General features: G+C 42.7%; 1 protein-coding gene across 2 annotated transcripts in view; it reads right to left on the bottom strand.

The window, feature by feature from the left end:
* Positions 1–6,935: 6,935 nt before the first annotated feature.
* The window catches only part of DNAJC5 (DnaJ heat shock protein family (Hsp40) member C5), a 234,187-nt gene continuing 221,337 nt past the window's right edge, over positions 6,936–19,785 (bottom strand). For both annotated transcript variants that reach the window (XM_085619651.1, XM_085619650.1), the window contains one exon: positions 6,936–19,434. In XM_085619651.1, coding sequence (XP_085475777.1) covers positions 19,331–19,434 — 104 coding nt within the window. In that variant the 3' untranslated portion in view covers positions 6,936–19,330. The remainder of the gene's footprint in view (positions 19,435–19,785) is intronic.

Genomic DNA, 19,785 nt, shown 5'->3' with positions numbered 1-19,785 from the left:
TCTTCACAACTGATACTGGTGTGCGTCTCTACCCCTCTCACTGGCTGAAGTCCATAATACACACAGATGACGTAGTTTGTGCTGTCATGGAAAATAAATAATTCACGGGAGTACGTTGTCCCTGGCTTTGAGAGAACTGAGGGTTGTTTTTATCTACCATTGAAACCCTAAAAAGCACCGGTCCTCGTCAGTGAGGGCTCCCTATGGTACTTTAGGATGCCCAAGTTCACAGCTCGTGCACAGCAGACACTTTGCTCAGTCACATTCCAGCCGCCTGCAGTCAGTGCAGGACATATCTGCTCGTAGTGGGCGAGGCTGGAAAAAGGTTATCGATTAGAAGCAACGTCACCAAAGGTGTCGAACCTGATGCTTATAATGCAAAAAAGGGTACAAAGTTCCTCTAGTCGAAGAAAGAAAAAGGGGGGGGTTGTTTGTTGGACTGTCATGTGTCACGGAGGGGGGAAACCCTTGTTAGAACTAGGGCTCTCACACACCCAGCAAGCTAGGTGTCATGCTTCATCATTTGAGCCTGCCCCTCGTCAGGTCGGCGCTGCAATTCCTGACGGGCTCCCAATAATGGGGCTCTTTAGCGGGGATCTTTTGTTCCTGCCGAAGGGTGCTGTGGGGGTGAGGGGCCCTAGAGTGTGTAGATGTAGTGAAAGTATTTAAAATAGGTACTGTTGGTCCACGGATGAATATTTATTAAAGTGGTGAACAGCCTAATTAAAACAAATGGAAATTGAGGTGGGTATAGCCACTAGTGGTTATGAAGCTAGTTATGTATGCCCTACGCTCAAGAAGATCAACATGTCTCATGCCTAGGTAGCCAAGAAATGGTCACGGCAATTCCTCAGGATCAAAGATACGAACTATCTACAACAAAGGTGTGTGAATTCTACATACCTAACAGGTGCTTAGAAGTAACCTAGGAAATAGAAAAAAGAGACAACACATGACAGTATATCACATAATAAAATGCACTCACAAGATAAAATCAGCTCAAATCATCAAGAGACTGGTGGTATCATGCTCCCAAGTGGGTAGTGAAGAGTCAATTACAAGGGGGCGAAAACAGTGACAGAGCAATGGGTAGACCATTCATATTCAATCTAGGTCTAGTGTGGACCAATAGGTCCTTGATATTCTGTGTACGTTTATAGGCAAACCTAGGTTTGGGTATGTTGAGATTACCCGTCTCTAGAATACTCCAGTTTCTCAAAATGATCTTCCTAATCCTAGTAGAATCAGGTGTAAAGGAGGTGACACAGGTCAAGATGTCAGTTGCAGGTTTGGTGCGTGTTTCAAGGAGTGCCTCACGTGGGTTATTCTTAGCCCTTTTCATAGAGTTATGGACATGTCTAGTGGGATAGCCCCTGGCCGTCAGGTTAGTTGATAACACCCTAGCCTCTGTGTTATAGTCAGATACCCTAGTGCAATTGCGTCTAATACGTAAGAATTGCCCAAAAGGTAAGTTATCCCTCAGTGTTTTGGGATGGTGGCTGTCATAACGCAGTAGACTATTGCGGTCGGTGGGTTTTTTGTATAGTGTGGTGGTAAGGGTGCCATCGGATAGTGTGATGTTCAGGTCCAAAAATGGTATTGAGTGTTCTGATATTTTGGCGCCAATTCCACTTCCATGACACCATGGGCGCCAGCGTCCTTGCACTGACCCATCCGCTGCCAGGGGTTACGGCGGTCACCGCAATGTTTATGAGGATTCCATGAGTTTGTGGCAAATTTCCCCTCTAACCATTTGGGCGGTGACGCGCCAGAGCCCCTGGGTATGAGGGCCACCATGGCTGCACACCACACCGCCCATGGTAGTGCTTTACGAGGTATTAGGCTGCCTTTACCTTCCTGATTTATACTCACCCCCTTGGGGTCATGGGATGACCTCACTTTTTTCTTCCCGCACGGGACCCGGCTTTGCGTCTTTAACGATCTATTTTCCCCCCTTTCCGGTTTTTATCTTAGGACCCACGTTGGAGTCCTTTTACCCGCCGGTCACTGCTGCAAGATTGTCTTGCCAGTAGCATAGGTGAGTTTTTCACCTGGTTTTTCCCCCCTGTCTCTACCCATTGCTCTGTCACTGTTTTCGCCCCCTTGTAATTGACTCTTCACTACCCACTTGGGAGCATGATACCACCAGTCTCTTGATGATTTGAGCTGATTTTATCTTGTGAGTGCATTTTATTAAGTGATATACTGTCATGTGTTGTCTCTTTTTTCTATTTCCTAGGTTACTTCTAAGCACCTGTTAGGTATGTAGAATTCACACACCTTTGTTGTAGATAGTTCGTATCTTTGATCCTGAGGAATTGCCGTGACCATTTCTTGGCTACCTAGGCATGAAACATGTTGATCTTCTTGAGCGTAGGGCATACATAACTAGCTACATAACCACTAGTGGCTATACCCACCTCAATTTCCATTTGTTTTAATTAGGCTGTTCACCACTTTAATAAATATTCATCCGTGGACCAACAGTATCTATTTTAAATACTTTCACTACATCTACACACTCTAGGGCCCCTCACCCCCACAGCACCCTTCGGCAGGAACAAAAGATCCCCGCTAAAGAGCCCCATTATTGGGAGCCCGTCAGGAATTGCAGCGCCGACCTGACGAGGGGCAGGCTCAAATGATGAAGCATGACACCTAGCTTGCTGGGTGTGTGAGAGCCCTAGTTCTAACAAGGGTTTCCCCCCTCCGTGACACATGACAGTCCAACAAACAACCCCCCCCCTTTTTTCTTTCTTCGACTAGAGGAACTTTGTACCCTTTTTTGCATTACTAGTTGTTAGGGTATGTACACTGGACCTCTTTAAACTTACCCTCCTGTCCCCTATTTTGTTGACACGAACCTGATGCTTAGACATGACTAACACTGGGTGTGTTCTATCCGTGTCTAAAACTGTAGCCCTCCTGGAAGCTTTGGTTGACAACCCACCCCGTATGTTACAGGCCCACCCACGGTTCGTCACAGCTCCCCCAGACACGCCTGTCCCAATCCCTTTCACAGGCAGCATTGGCATCTTGCATCAGACAAACTCATGCCAGCACGGCCCCCACCATGTCCGAGGGTGCCCCCCTGAACACTTGGAGTGGGAAGCCTGTGGGAGCCATGTGCTGTGCGCACACACACACGTGCTCATGCACACACGAGTGACAAGTAGCAGATCACTTTAAATCCTGTAGGCAGACACACCTCAGCACCCTCATTCAGTTGCCCCCACCATGGCCCCCGGCGAAAGGTCGCCTACATGGGACCTCTGGAGCACAGACCTACTCCTGTACAACGCCTGTAGGTTACGACTCCAAGCCCACCAGCGGCACCCCGACACCTGTTCAGAAGGATGGAGAGCTGCACCTTCCCTGCAGCTGGAGGCTGACGGGAGGCTGCAGCACCCCCGTCCTGCACATCCTCCCTCACCACGGCACGGATCACAGCCACCCCGCAAACCGTGCCCAGCCCTGAATGCGCTCCCCTGCCCCGACGTCCTCCCGCCCTAAGCAGGCTGGCACTGGGGCATAGCCGAGGCTTGGCACCCCCGCACTGAACAGTGGTCCTAAACATTCTTCGCCTTGACACATACACCCGTCTGGAGCCGGGCACAAGTGGTGAGCACAGTGCAGTGTCTGCACACGGGGTAGGATACTCTGCGGACACAACAGGAGCATGTTAGCGCTGCAGGGACCCCGCAGGACCATGATAGCGCTGCACCGACGTCACCGCGCGTCATGTTTCTGTGCAATCCTCGCAACCGAACATAGACCTCTGGTGGCTGATTGCTCTTGACAAAATTACAACGACGTAAATAAAAGCTAACTGAGTGGGTTACACCACATCACAGGTGAGAGATCAAACAAATTAATCGGGAGAACCGAACCAAGGGTCTGTCTCGGCTCTTAGAGCCCGTGCACGAACCGAGCCCTGAAAATGCTACCTATGTAAATCATACAACACACATCATGTAAAATAGGATAGCCTCTTGAAAATAAAAAAGTGCCTAACATGTGGAAGTATTATTATGCCTTTATACATAGCATTGCACTAAGAAGTACTTATTAAAAGAGTTTTAAAACATGAACCTTTAGTTAACTAAGAAGCACCGTTGCCATGAAAACAGAGTAATATTATAGTCTATTAAATCAAACACAATAGGTTTTTGCACAGTTGGTATTCTGAACTCACATATTTGAAAGTGCTTTCATAGCCATAATGAAAACAAAGGGAGTTTTGATGAAATAAATTTTTTGCCTAAGATCAAACAATTGAAGCGCAGAAGCTGTGATTTATCAAAGTTCTCTGATTTCATTATGTACAAATCAGCCACTAAATGGTTAACTATTTCTCTTTCCTTTTTAGGTCTCGCCTAGGCAAACATCCTCCCCAGGCCTTCTCTTACCCCCGGTTCCTTCCGCTACCGCCTGAGGGTGTGCACACATCCTTCTTGCCTGCTGAAAGGCAATATTTCTCTCCATGTGTTCCCAAACCTGGCGTTTCACGCAGTTTGGTGCTTATTTTCCCTCCATGTTAAAAAACAGTAGATGTTTCAGCACCCCGGCTAATGTGCTGCATAGCTAAATACATATAAGGTCCCAAAGGCGAGACCGATTACACTGCAAATGCTTGTTTAAAGAGCTGCAGGGCATTTTTCAGCTTTTTTATGGGCTAACAAAATGCATAGATTAGCAATAGATCAGGGGCACCACTCGATTAGGGCGGAGAAGCGCCGCCCCACATGCTACCAGCAGAAATAAAAAGATACTAAAAAGGGTTTTAAACCGGTTTTATTATCATTTTATTTTAATACCTTGGACCACCCCCAGGACTCCGAGGAGACTTGGGGGCGAGATGACACTGCTGTTGGGTGAGTAGTGGGCACTCCCTTCACTGCGCATGGTGTTTGGCCGGCTGTCTCAGGCTGGCCAAACCCCTCATGCACAGTGAAGCTCTCTCCAGCCCCAGCTGCGTTGCTGAGGCTGGAGAAAGCAGGCACGGGCTCCCAGTCTGCCTGGGAGCGCAAGTTGCCAGCGCTCCGGCCAATCCTGAAACTGCTCTCACGCAAGAGTAGCTTCAGGATTAGTGTGCCCAGGATCAGAAGACAAGGCGATTCGCAGGACACAGCGGCGGAAAGGTAAGTTGAATTTATTTTTTTGGCCCCCAAACCCTTCCCACCTCTCCTCTGGCCCGGTCCGCCCCCCCCAACTTTGGCAGGGGACGGGCTGCGCTACTGCAATACATACATTATGCAGGCCAGTGAAAGAAGGAGGGCTCGCTCTTCACGACTTGAAAGAATATTACTTTGCAAATTCGCACATACTACATATAGGTTTTTCAAGTCCCCTGGTGTTAATGTGTTGATAATTTTTTATTTTTTAGAATTGATCTTTCAGGAGTATGAAATTGTGGATTTTTTGTGCCTCAGGCAAGTTCCCAAAAAAAAGTGAGATATAAGATTCTACAGTGGACCATTAAGCATAAGCAGCAAATGTTTAGGCATTATAATATTCCTTATATTAATGGAGCGACTTAATTGACAGATATATATATTGGGAATCAACTCCTTTTAGAAAAAAACTTTACTTCTAGGTAGGAGAGCAATGGGTATCGTACAATATGGGATTTTATAGATGCATACAATTGTAAGAACTGGAGGGACGTTGAGCCTAGCATTAATTACTTTAAAGCAGCGATGCAGTGGTCTTTTATTAAGATTAGACATTTTTTTACGGGATATAGAGCCCAGAGGTATATTGGCAACTTTGGAGCTAGAAGAGGACTTGATTGAATCTAGGACTTGTAGCTCTACAAGTAGGTGGGTTTTCTCTTACGCAAAAACAGGGATGCTAAGCTCTTCAAGAAGGTGCGCGATAATGGCAGTCTAAAGAAAATCTTCAGATTTCTGCTATAACTTAGGATAAAATAAATTATTTCAATTTCTCCCTATCAAAGGGGATGCATTGGCGGCTAATCTAATTTTAAACCAAGTGGCTGTGTAACAGAACTCCGCCCCTTCTCCATGAATTTAACCCTCACATTTCTGCAAATAGTTTTAGGTGTTCTGTGGAGGGAGGGGGTATAGGACCCATTTTATATAGAGCTGTTCAATATTAAGAAAGTTCTAGGAAGAGTCTGATCAGTACTGTTCTTGCACATTAGAATTAGAACACTTATTAGATGTTCAGACAGTGGTCTTGGGGTACTGATCTAATCTAAATATTGGCCTTCTACAAAAAAAGAGACTATATATTATTGTTTTAATAGCCAGATCATTAATTCTTCAAAAGTGGTGGTCTGAAGACGCTCCAAAATTTCAACAACAGTAGTCCAAAATATGTAGAATAAGGGAATCTGAAAAGAGATATGCCTAAGATCAGGATCTTATTGGAAATTCTTAAAAGATTAGGAGGCTTTATTGATAATATGTGCAATGAACAATTATGGATTTTCTTGTTCAAGCTGCGAGGGCGTGAGTTTAATATATTGCATTTTTCTAAATCAATTTGCTAAAATCGGCTTTAAAAGATTGTAATGATGTAATTACTCTTTTTTTATGTGATTGATGATTATGTTAAGTGATGAACTCTCCCAATAAAAAATTATTTTAAAAAACACAAAACACAATCAAAATGATAGCTTCTGTAAGGAAACTTCAAATAAAAAGTTGCATACATTTTCACAAAATATGGCAGGTCATGAAAAATAAAACATACAACTTTGTCAGGACTCCCTTGAAAAAATTATTGCAGCTTCATCCACATTCCTTACTCTGTGCCAAAATATTATGAGCCATCTGGGATTTTTCATCTCCACATACACAGCAATTTCAAAAGTAACTCGCACACATTCACCACACCAAAGAAGCCATTTTGCAACATGCACCACAGGAAGCAGAACTATGAATTGCAGAGTAAATTGGAAAGATAGGTATGTTCCTGCATTTAAAACATTTATTTTACAACATTGGTTCAGATAATTTAACATTTTTTTTTGTGTGTGATTTTCTCAAAGTTTATATTCAGACATACGGTATATAACTGGCCATGCTAAAAACACAAAAAATGGTTCTGCTCTGTGTTAAACATTATGTACATAGGAGTTCAGTAGTAACCACAGACCTCAGACATCCACAGTACAGTTAAACTACGGTCCTTTACAAAGAAGGAGATCTAATTAGCGCAAAACTGCTTTTGATTGTGTTTGATGCGTTGATTGTGGTGACACCTGCTAACTGGTTCAAATGGACACTTTTTCCTTTAATATGCTCGGTGTCCTTTGCTGTTAGTGCAAATCCAAAATTCATTCATGTTCTGAGACTACCTATCAGGTCAGGCTGCAGAACCCAGGCATCAGAATCGGTCTTTCAGGAGAAGGGATCACTTGAGGTCAGGGAACAGCTGACTTGAAGAAGGAATACGTTGCCATGCCAAGACAAAATTTGCAAGACACAAAAAAAAAGCTGGGGCCAAGATCACTCAGTTACTGACCTCATAGGCACCCACATACAGACATGATCTCTCAATCATACCACAACAGAACCACCCCAGAGTCCACTTGGCAGTTCCTTGGTCACGTTGGATGAACAAATAATTTATCTGCAAACATGATTATTTTTAAACAACAAATACACATAAATACATGATAGCTCCCGCATGTCCCTACCAAAATATATGTTTGGCTTAAAAGTCTGTGGAGCACCTGATGACACAGGTCCCATTCCTGTTTGCAATTTAAACATATTTCCACGGATCAGAGAATATTGCATTGCTTTTACAAAGCAAGCATGAGATAGCTTGCTTGGACAACATCATTCTGGGAATTAGTTCTGTACATAATCACTTGCATACAGAATGGAGATACTTTTGAATGGGACTGCTTGTTCATGCAATGCATTCTAGAAACTAGTTTTAAGGATGATCTTCTACTCAGAAAATGCATTCTGGGAACTAGTTTTCAATACGTTAGCTTGATCAGGCAATGCACTCTGGTAACCAGGTCAGGATATGATTGTGCAGTACTGGTAATGAATTCTGAAAAATAATTCTGAAAATCTAAGACACAGCTGCCGGGCTAGTAAATAAAACATTATCTGCAGACAGGAGTGCTGGTGTGTCAAGAGCAGCAAGTGGAGGGATGCTAGACGACTGACGAGAAACAGAGGTAAAAAGAAATGGATATGAATCAGAGTGAGTGTAATTGGGTGGAGCATTTGGCCACAATCCTCACAACATAAGACATATTGGGTCTGCATGGACCAGTCAACTTACATATGCACATTTGACAGCTGGGGTAGTTTCCAAATGGACAATATCCTTAAACCTAAAACAAAAGCAATATTTAAGAAAGCGAGTGCCAAATCACATCCAGACCAGACTATTTAAGTTTCACCTATTTTCTTTTTTTTTCTTACAGTCTGTAGCACCAAATCTTTCTTTTTGTGACCTTTAGGAGCAGTGCTACATTAAAGCAACGAAAATCATCAGCCTAGTTTGAAATTAACAGTGGGGCTTCAGGTAGACCCGAAAAGCATTATATATGTGGTCCCATTGCCAGGGGACAGTATGAGAAAATGTCACTGCCTCCGGGGCCAGAAAAATCGTGAACTTGCCCAGATTACAGTACTTCATCACACAAAAGTATCCTACAACCTATGATCAAAAAGACTTCCGAACGGAATCAAAATTAAAACAAAGCAAGGTAGCCAACGGGAAAAGTCTATCGTTTTTAATACAGACTCTCACATATGCTATTAGTGGGATGCTTCATCATTGGGTTTCATCCTGGATGCTAAAAACCATACTCAAGGGGGAACTGGGCATTTTTTTTTCTTTCAGGGTCTTCCGAGATTAAAATATCTTAGTAACACCCAAGTATCCCTTCAATAAAGGGTGTTCATGGTATAGATATAAACAGATGTGGGGGGTCAATGGGTTATAATGACTCTATACGGTTTCTAGAGTCAACATGTTTTAGCCAACTGTTTTAATCTATACCATGGACACCAGCTATTAAAGGGACACCTGGGTGTATGGAATATGGTTGAGCCTGTCCTTGTTTATAGGAACCAGGATGAGACCCAATGATGAAGCATGCCACTTATAGAAAGGGTGAGGGTCTTTACCAACACTATAGAGGTTTTCCGTGGGTTACCTTTTTTTGTAAACATCTTTTTTTCAATTAGGAAGTCTTTTTGATCATAGGCTGCAGGCTACATTTTTGTGATAAATAATTGAATAAGGGGACAGTATCCTATATCTTGGAATTTCTCTCTCCTATCCCCGTCATTAAATGTCTTTTTATGACCGGATTCAGGTATTCCAGATTACAGTACATCATAAAATTACAACCAGCAGCACTACGACAACTTTCTACCTCTAAGCAACCGCCCAATATCAAATATGTACTTCTATATTTAAATAATGCTTTCACCGAGGTTACAAAGCTCTCCCAGAGCCAATCGAGGTGAAATGTCCATACTTCTGGCTGAACCGCCCTGTTCTCAGATTCCAACATAGACCTCCTGGTGACTAGTGATTGCCAGGAATTCCACAACAGAGGCAAAGCATTAAATAAGGGGAAATCACCTTAAGGAGGATGGCTGGTAAAAAAAAAAAAAAGGAGGGGTAGGTGAGAGGGTGAAAGATCATGCACGATTCAAAGGCTGTTACAAAACGTAAGGAGGTGACGCAAGTATAAGGTAGAGATATACAGACAAAAGGACTACAGAGTTACAGCAGGCGTGGAAACAGAATAGATGGGCCCAACAGTGCCTGCTGTCGCTATCTATACACCTCTAAACTTTGTTTAAGGAGTAAACTATTGATCAGAATGCCTATGAACTAGAAAACAAATCTAAAATGTAGGTCCCAAGAATCTTTTATCAAGAGCATGTTGCCACTTCTCTGGCAAAGTGGCTCAGCAATAGGCAGTGAAAGGAGGAAACCAGAATTTTAATTAGGAGTATGCTAAGTTTTTTGTGACTGTAGTTTTGTAAAGTTCCAAAATTACACCCTTTGTATAAGTTCTGAGGTTTCCATTTTACCTTTTCCCACGTGAAACTTATTCCATACTGTGAGACACTTTACACCATTTACAAATATTTTTGATCTACTTCTACAAAGCTAAACTGCAAAATGCATGCAGATGTTTTCTATGCATGTTAACTATTGCAAAACTTTTTTATGCAGAATGATAAATGTTTGCAGAATTATTCTCAGCAAGTTTACAGTTTGCATATTTTTCTATGCACCGGGTGGCAAAGTGTCAATGTTTATAACCTTGGGAAGTTGCAAACTTCTCCATAAGACTTTATGAAAGCTGAAAAAACACCTAACCCCTTATTTTAATCCTGGCTCCTTTACTCCACCAAACTGCAGGCTCATTATTCACTTTGCTCTATTTTAGGTCAAAATTGGCTGAGTACTTGTATCAAGCTCTGGACAAAAGAGCAGGAATTGAATGTGTGTAAATCCACTCCACGGGAAAGCTCTGGCTGCTTATTTCTGTGCCCTCTGCAAGTAAGTATTGTAAAACAAATGTGTGGTCACTGTAAGCATTAGTCCCAGGCCCTAGGGTCTACCAGTTTGAGTCGAGCTCGTAAATTAAAAAAAATAATCTGGCTCAAAAGATTAAACACCAAAGCCCTACTCAAAGGCTAATTTGGTCATACACCCAATTTATAATCGAATTTACATGTATTTTATGACTGATAGGAATTTGCAGAGATTCATGGCAGGGGTAATCCCATTTAATAGTGTGGAGATCTCCGCCATGATAATGGAGTTCTCTACACCTGTACATCAAACTTGAGGAGTGGGTATAATGAATGGTGTTACAAGGCATCTCAAAGTCTGGTTAGCCTTGGAAGTTGTGGAACACCCAAATCAATTACATTTGTGGATATTCGCTAAAACTAGTCTGGAAACGGTTAGATTTTTACTCCAGCCCAGTGCTGATGTAAACAGTTTTCTGGGGTGGGAAGGGGAATAAATCCCCTCCACATAGTGGAAGGTGGTTTCTCCACAGGGAAAAACTGATTCCTTGAAGAGGAAAAAAAATGCGCATTTACAGAAGGGATCCTATTCCCGGGAGGAGAGTTTTCCGAACATCAGGCCTGGATCCTGATTGGAATGCCATAAGACTTTTCAACAAATCCGCATGGAAGCTTGCACCTGGCAGAGCTATCTAGGTGGATTCCTGGAAGCTTCATGGAATCCCAGATTGTAGGAAATCTACACTCACATACGAGTGTACATCTACAAGACTATTTGTGAATTACGCCCATAATTCTTTGCCAGCTGTGGTCATGTTCTGGTTTTATTCATTATGTTATGATGTGGTTGATCCATCCCACCACAGCTCCAGAAATAGAAATCCTTAACAGATTCTTCCAGAAAGGGCCTTTTTTAGGAAAGATAAACACCTCTAAGTGTCAAATGATAGTAAAACAACCCCAAATCATAAGCAAAGGCAGTTGTTGTCAGCAGGAAAGGAGCTTGAGCGATGCTGAACAAGCACAAGTTAAACGTGATGCTTAAAATAATGCTCTTTTCCTGCATTCTTTTATAAATTCTGGATGAGTCTCAGTGCACAGATTCAGAATCTGTGCACTGAACCATCAAGATAGACACTGGATACAGATACACACCCTGTGACAATCCTAATCAGCAGGGATGGTATCTCCGAAGGAAATGTCACCTTCTCCTAAAATACATCTCTCATACTTGGGCTGCCTGGTAGCACACTCAGATAAACATTGAGTGAAAGAGGCAAACAAAAAGGCTACATTTTGATTACTTAGATCACTGCCACACCCCAACCCCAAACATCCTTTCTCAAATAACTCTCTGTACACACTATGAGGTCTTCTACCAAAGGCACCTCTCTCACTGGCTAGTGACTGGTCTGCACTGGTACTCTTCTAATGGACCAATGGCGTTATACTCAGGCAATAAGTGTCCTTAAAATGGTGTGTCTTTAAATCATTCTAGCCACTTTGATTATTATGATTGGTTCAGTGAATTGAACCATCGGAAAGGAGATTTCTGGCTTTACTTTCGCTTTCCTCACTCTTTTGTGGGCCTTACATTTATGTTTTTTGATTAGGTGCCTTATTATAAACTTTGACTTGGAGCTGAACGAGTTTCAAAATTGAGAAATTGCATGAAAAATTCAATTTTCTTATTTTCATCAGGGCCAGAGCCATGCCTGATTTTCAGGATAAACACGGACTATGTAAATAATTCCCTCTTAGTTTAACTGCATGTAAATTTATTTGGTGTAGATATGTAGGACAGGAGAGCAAGTAGTGGAAGAGAAAGACTAAGACCAAGCAGATCGTATAGTGCTGCAACAGGTGAGGAAAGGTAAAACTACAAAGGCCTGGGAGTCATCACGAGCCATCAATGTCAGTGTTGATGTCTCTACATATGCGACAATATCAGTAAATATGCATTTGGTACTTGATTTTGGAAGGGCACAGGTGATGACATCACATTACCAAGTGAAGCAGTCTCCACTTAAAAACATTTGTGGATGCTTCGCACGTTTAATTCAAGTGCCAAGAAAAAATTTAATTCGAGTTAACGCTTCAAAAGCATCTTTATAAACAAAGAAATGAGTGACTGAATGTGGTCAAGGAATCCTTGCGCATGTGAAACCTAACTGGGGAACAGTGCAGACAGCACACTTGCTGGAGCTGGGAGGGAGAGATCCAGTGTAGCTTTCTGATAAGTTGACAAAGCTTGTGAACCTGCAACCGCCATATCATATGCCACGGTTCCCACACAATCCTGCTAGTCTAACAGTACATTGGAGCCTCATCCAAGGATTTACTGATACAATAATGTTCGGAATGACTCCATCCCCTGTTCCTAAAGCAATAACCTACAGCTGCTACATCTCAAGCAGGAGGACCATCACCTGCTGTGGTATTAACAAACAGCAAAGCTAAACAGATGGGCTACAATGTCTAATCTAAACTACATACAAAATAACAAAAACGAAACTAATGACATTAGCATCTTTACACTTGATTGAGGTCCTGATGAAGTGCCAGTTATGGCACAGTTCCTTCATAGTTTTGTGTGCAATACACTGCAATGGTTCAGGTTTTTAAGTTGAAGTCGCACAGATCTTAACATTTCTCATTTGGAACATGCTCTCACAATGCGGTAGGGCTGTGGTACTCTGCCTCAAAAAGATCTAGTGACTTCAACACCAAGTCAGAGGTCTTAAGAGATAACTAGGGCTGTGGCAGACTCTGGCTGACACCAGACACGTCACAGTTCTTGTCCTGTCACCACTAGTCTTTCAGTCACTGGCTAATGGGGGGTATCTGAAGATTTCCTTAAAAACAAGCTAACTTCAAGCAGCTCTGAGCAGCATCGAAATGTTTTCCTAAGGGGATCCCCAGAGGAAAGCTGGGTTCACAGGGAATAAGAGAACCAGCAACTTAAAGGAAACGGTAATACCATAGGAGGCATCACTGGTGAGACCTCAACAGGAGCATGGGGTTTAATACTGGAGGCCAACTATACGAAATGTCAGTGATATGATCCTGCTGAACACGTAGGCTAGTACAATAATGCAGGGTTTGTACAATAATGCAGTTTTCGAACTATAAACACTAACTTCTAGATATATATGATTTCAGACTGCATGGGGGTGAAGCACAATTTTCCTATGTAACAAACAGATCTTCAAGGGGTATAACAGTCAGTTGACATTCTCAACTAAACTACGATTTTTTTCTGACTAATTTCCAACTTAACTACATGATTTGAAAGACTTGGGTCCATCAGATTACCTATCAATCAACTACTATTTTTAGTAGTTTTCAAAAGTATTTAATTTCAAACCAGATTTTAACATTTGTTGCGATGAAAACCAGACTCTGATGGAGAGGAATTAAGCAGGTGGATTTAGCAGAGTCCCAGGCGCATCCACTGCTTAGCTACACCAGCCCATACTAAAAAGACCAGGCATGTCATTAGCTTCAAGAAAACAAGAAGCCGATATAAATCACATTTTACCGCCCTTACTACTGGGATAGGAATGTTACAATTCTTATCCTGATCCTATGCTCCCCTTCCTTCAGATGAAGATTATTTTTTATTTGCCTGAAGGAAAAGTGTATGAAGATATTCTCACAATAGTAGAAAGATAACTAATTTTGAATGGTAAGTTATGCTTTTTACATATCCTAGAAGCAGATCAGTGGGAGAACTTTGGCAGGCAATAGGACTGCGAACATGCTACCATCAGTGATCCTAAAAATAGAATTGTGATTGAAAGAAGGGAAACAAAGAACACGCTGCTTCCTTGTAACCACCTGACAGACCTCATCTGCTGTCACACGAGTCCTTCACACAATGAATTCAGAAACTTGCACTCTTAACTAAGAGTTAGCTTACACATTAACTTTGTTTCTACAAGGAGCTGAGGAAAAACTGCAAGGTTTCCTTGATGAGTAGATTATTTATGCACAAATGAAGTAGAACAAAGGAGGAAGGTAAAAGAATCATGAATTAATTCAGGAACTTTAAAGCTACAACAATGGCATGAAAGTTAGTTTTCAGACAAAATAGAAATGTAACTTCAGTTCTCCTGAATGGGTCACATTTGATTTCCGTAATTATTAAACTATGGAATATTGCCCCAGATTTTACAGCTCACTTTGAAAGAACAATTGGAACGTTTCTCATGGATCTCGTTGTATGTGTTGAGGTCATCTCAGTACAGCACCAACAGCAAGCTGATGAAATGCGACATCACCAAAATGTCAGCCTTCCAAACCAGTAATCTGAAAAGAATCTTGCAGATTTTCTGGCCGCGAACCATTTCCAACGAGGAACTGCTCACCAGATACAAGCAATAAAGGACACCATCATTATGAGAAAAAGATGCAGATGGATGGGAAACACCATAAGAAAAGAAAAACACTCCATCACAAGAACCGCTCTCACTTGACCCCAGAAGGCAAACAGAAGAGAGGCAGGCCAAAGAACGCCTAAAGGCAAACAGCGGAAACAAAAATTAAGACCCTGAAGAACACCCGAGCACCACACAGAAACTGCCTAAAACACAGAAGTGGAGGTGCTTCATCGATGCCCTACATGCCAGTCGGCATAACGGGCAGTGAGTAACTGTTCTTCATTAGCAGGTCATTAGACTAGAGTATGGTTCTCATAATGATTTTTTAAGTGTTATACCAAAACAACCAGCCCGCCTCAATGCCATGCAATGCCTACGGTGGCAGCACAGTAGGAATGGCTCCCCTACAGCTTTTTTCTCTGCGCAGCTCCCACCCAATCTGCATTCTGTGGTTGCATTCTGATGCAACAATCTATACGCCCACCCTTCTAGAGCAGTTACTTCGGTGTCTCTTCCTGCAAACTGGTCCTTCAAACAGTCTCATCTCGGCCAACTCAATGCAGACTACTTCCGTGTGCCCGGAGGAGCATACAAGAGCACTACTGACAGAGGGCAGGCCCTTTATAACCCAGTAGCTTTATTAATAGTGGTAGTTATTCCCCTTGGCTCCATCAAACTCCACTCTAGAGTTAGTAAAAATAATTGAAAGCTAGGACCAACCTAAATGGGATGAGTCCATGGAACTAGAAAGACTCGAAACTGCCCTTCCAATGGACCATAAAGGCAAGAAATATGCCCTTTGTTATACTGCAGAAAAAATATTGACAAAGTAACAAGCAAAAGCAATTATCTTATGTTATGGTCAAATAAAGGCAGTTTGGGGCTACTTCGACTGTACGGGCTTGTCCTTGAAAAGGTGCAGAGTTGAAAGAGATAATTTGAGGGTATGTTGGAAGATGGGATTTTGTTAAGGTTCGTGAAAATGCAAAGGTTGGAAGCTCCCCAAAAACTACCCACCCAAATTAAAAGAGTTGCCCACTCCTGCTTCAGGCTTTTGTTAAAAGAGGGGGTAAAGGAAAATAATTATTTAGTAATCAATGGTTCCAAGAAAGATGCAACAGCTGACCAGTCTACTGAGGTAAGAGGAGCTCTGAGAATGAATCCTATTCAAATTATTATGCATCCTAAGTGAGAGCAAAAGACGCCTCTAAAAAGGTAGCGCGATATATTCTATCTAAAGGTGTCCAAGGTTAGCTGTAAACAGTGTTGACCAAAATATATCTGGTCACACCACCAGGGCTAGCGTACTTATGGTAGAAAAAAGACGCGATGGTCTTTACAGCCTAAATGTTAACAGGCTTGTCTCACCCTCTGACTGGTACAGTCTTGACGAGTAAAGAGTAAAAAATTTTACCAACAAACCTTGTGAGCAGGTCTATCGGTTTTCCCATGGCACCAGGGCTAGGGGAAAGGATGTTACCCTTGATTGTCTTGTCCAAAAAGGACTGCCTGGATTTTTGGCATTTGCTTCAAAGTTGTAGATCCTAAAAGGATTTATCATTGCTGGAAGAAGACAGAGAGGGAGTAGAGGATAACACCTTCACCAGTATCCACAGTACAAACACTGCCCAGTACAAAAATGATTAGCGCAAATTGGAGTTCATGAGATGATGTTGCTGTAAATTTACACCAGTCAAACTTCCGAAGCACAGCCATCTCTTTCTGTTTCTAGAGAAGACAGTTATGCCCATACTGTCCAAACCAGACTTCCACACTCTGAAAACTTTAGCAGCCAACAGATAGGGCAATATATAGCACCTTTAAGTTCTCTGAACATCCAGGTAGCACAAAGTTCACAGTACCAAGGGAGAGTAGGGTCAGCGTGGTGCCGAATAAACTGTCAGTCTTCTTTTTGTTCAGAAAATTAGATCAGCCCACATGGGATACAAGAGAAATAAAAGATTCTTGAAATATGGAACACTGTGTGTGAGGCCAAAAGGCAGTCAGCTCTTCGGCTTTCCTGAAGAAGTGCCTTCGAGCTTTTTTGAAGGATACAGAATGTTCCTTCCTGGATGCTGTACTATGAACTTCTCTACCTATTCTAAAAACTCACTTGACCGTCGTAAGCTTTTGTGTCTGAGCATCGCGATAAAAACCCTTTCCTATGCCCTCTGAAGAAGTTTCAGTAACTCATTTATTTATTTTATATATTTTCCTTTTCAAAAATAGGCAAATATAGATATAGTTGCCTAATTTGAAATAGAAGAACACTGCTCTATGCTTTTTACAATGAAAGTTGTGACACTCTAATGACTTATCCTTAAATTATGCTAACAAATATTGCTTCATTTAACCAACATGTACAGTGGCTAGAGGAATAAAGAGCATGGAAGCCATTTTAATGGGACACAAATAAATGGCTATTACCAGAAAATAGAGTGCTTGTCTCTTCAGCAGTGCAGTTAAACACAAGTCAAAAACTCAGATGGGAATGCGTCAGACGATGGGTTGGAGTATCATGTTCTCTTATGCGAACCCAAGTTAGATAGTTTAAATCCCTCCTTGGCTCACAGACATTCCGGGATATGTAGTTCTGTCTGCCTTGATGTAATGCTCCGAGTCCCAGAATGAAATGTGACAAAGTTTTTGCCACTAAAGTCCTTGCCAAATGATAGACTATGTCTCATTGAATTTGGAGGCCCTGCCATGTATGGAAATCTTCTGAAATTAATTTGGTTCAGCATGTACGTCTATGGCGCTTGCCTACACTACGAAGATGAGCATGTGCATGCTTTTTCAAGGAACCACTGCACTACGATCCCCATACCGTCGACGGACTTCCGGCTGTGCTTTCTAATAGACAGAAAGAAATTGCAGAGGTAGAAGTGAGGAGTGGTAGCTTCCTGAACAGTTCCAGACTGACTGGCCTGACTTTCATGAGCCAATGCATTCCTGATGTGATATTCAGGACTGGGGCCCTGTGTATGCCCTAATCCAGACTACAGCTGCACCGCAGGGACTATAGACCTGACCCACCAGAGAGATGAGAACTCTCCAATGTTACGTTCATCGAGATGGGAAAGTCTATTAAAAATAAAACTGAGCTTCATATACACTAAACATAAAAAGACATACTGTAGTAAAACACGTCATTCAAAAACAACAATAAGGATGATCGTCAAAAGGGTAAATGCGAGAATTTTAAATTAAACTGTGGCTTGACTATCCCTTTAAGGGGTAAGCACTTTTAGAGGCATGCCCAGGCTATGGCATTCTCTGGGAAATCTCCCCTGTTTAAGAGGCAGAGCAAGGAAAAAGCAGACACTACTGTTCTTACACTGAAATGTCTCCAGCTTAAACAACTCCTCAGTACATACACAGCACAGAGACACAGCTAAACGCACACATGCTTTGCAAGAGGCCGAGTCAATGTAAAAATGGTCAGGAATTAGAGCAGGGGAACAAAACGAAGAACAAAACCTCAGCAAAACCGAACATCAGTACTGCATGCGAGAAGATGCCCTCTATGGCAGGGTGCCAATGTGACACCATGCTCGAACATCCCCAAGAAAGCGCGTCAAAGGGGAACGAGGTGCAGAAATGGCCCCGACAAAGGACACCAAGGAAGGGTAGGCCAGCAGCTCGGGCACAAATCAGCCCAGAGACAGGACATTAAGAGGGCAACACAGGTTGTAATCACCTTGAGTCAGAGTGCCAAGAAAGGATGGGCAAAAGAGACAGGAACTATGTCAAGTGGGCAGCATAGGCTGGAATGACACCCTGAGACATGATGTCGGGAATTGGAGGGGAAGAGACGGGGAGCAACACCCTAAAGACATGATGAGATAGGTAAGCGAAGATGGTAAAGGGAGTAAGGAGAGATAGGATAAGGACACATGTCAATTACCACAAAGATAGAAGACCAACAGGGCAGGACTCACATGAGGGAATCACCACTAAAAATTGAACCGTAGTAAAAGGGGAAAATACGGCAATAATAACTCACAACAGGAGACCCAGAAAGAAGGGACAAATGTGGGTGTAATCAGGTGTGAGGGTTAAGATTTATGCCTGAGCAAGACTAAGCAGGACAAAACAGGCAGGGCCCATCCCCGAGCCAGGACAGCAACAGGGAATATAACAATCTGAGGCTGGACACAGTGAGGAGGATGAGAACAACAGAGGCGGAACGTCGGACACAATGCAGAAAGGGAAAACGATTCTAAAGGATTACAAAAACCTTGGCAGGAGTTTGGTGAATGTGGTTTTAGGTGAAACAAAAAAAGGCTTGAATGGATGAGTGTGTGGAAGGGTGGAGACAAAGACTGGTCCTATGAGTCGCCCGCCCCTGTTTCTAAAGCACATAAACCCAGCGGAGAGTTGGCCTCCTCAATGACTTCCTTCCCTTCACGGTTGTGTCTGGAGAACAATGCGGTCACTTGCTGGGGCTCAGTTTAGCTTGTCGGTGTGGTAGCTGGGGTGCGAGTCTGCCGTCAGCTGCGTGGTCTCCGTGGCAGACGAGGGCTGTACCAGGATTGGTGTGTCTGTTGCCTCTGTAAATCAGTAGAATGACAAAAAGGGGTGACCTTCAGAATGTCCAAAGATATCAATAGACATTTAATTCCAATCCTCAACCTCAACTCTGCACATCCCATTCCCACACAAACATGTACATGCGCACACACACATTCAGGCATACATGGACATGCGCGCGCACGCGCACACACCCCCTCCCCCCCCACCTCCCTGCCCCTACCTTTCACCAACACATAGCAGTACAGCGACAAGTTTAGTTTGCATAAAATTGGGGAATAGATCTTGGCAGAAGCTACATTTCAAATTAATACAAGATTATTGTTCCTTAAAAGCAAGAAAGAAAGCAACTTGTGTGTCAACAGTGAGAG

This window comes from Triturus cristatus, chromosome 7 (assembly GCF_964204655.1).
Source record: "Triturus cristatus chromosome 7, aTriCri1.1, whole genome shotgun sequence".
NCBI classification, from domain to species: domain Eukaryota; kingdom Metazoa; phylum Chordata; class Amphibia; order Caudata; family Salamandridae; genus Triturus; species Triturus cristatus.
Note: the sequence above shows the minus strand (reverse complement) of the source record. Positions and strands in the feature narration are given on the sequence as shown.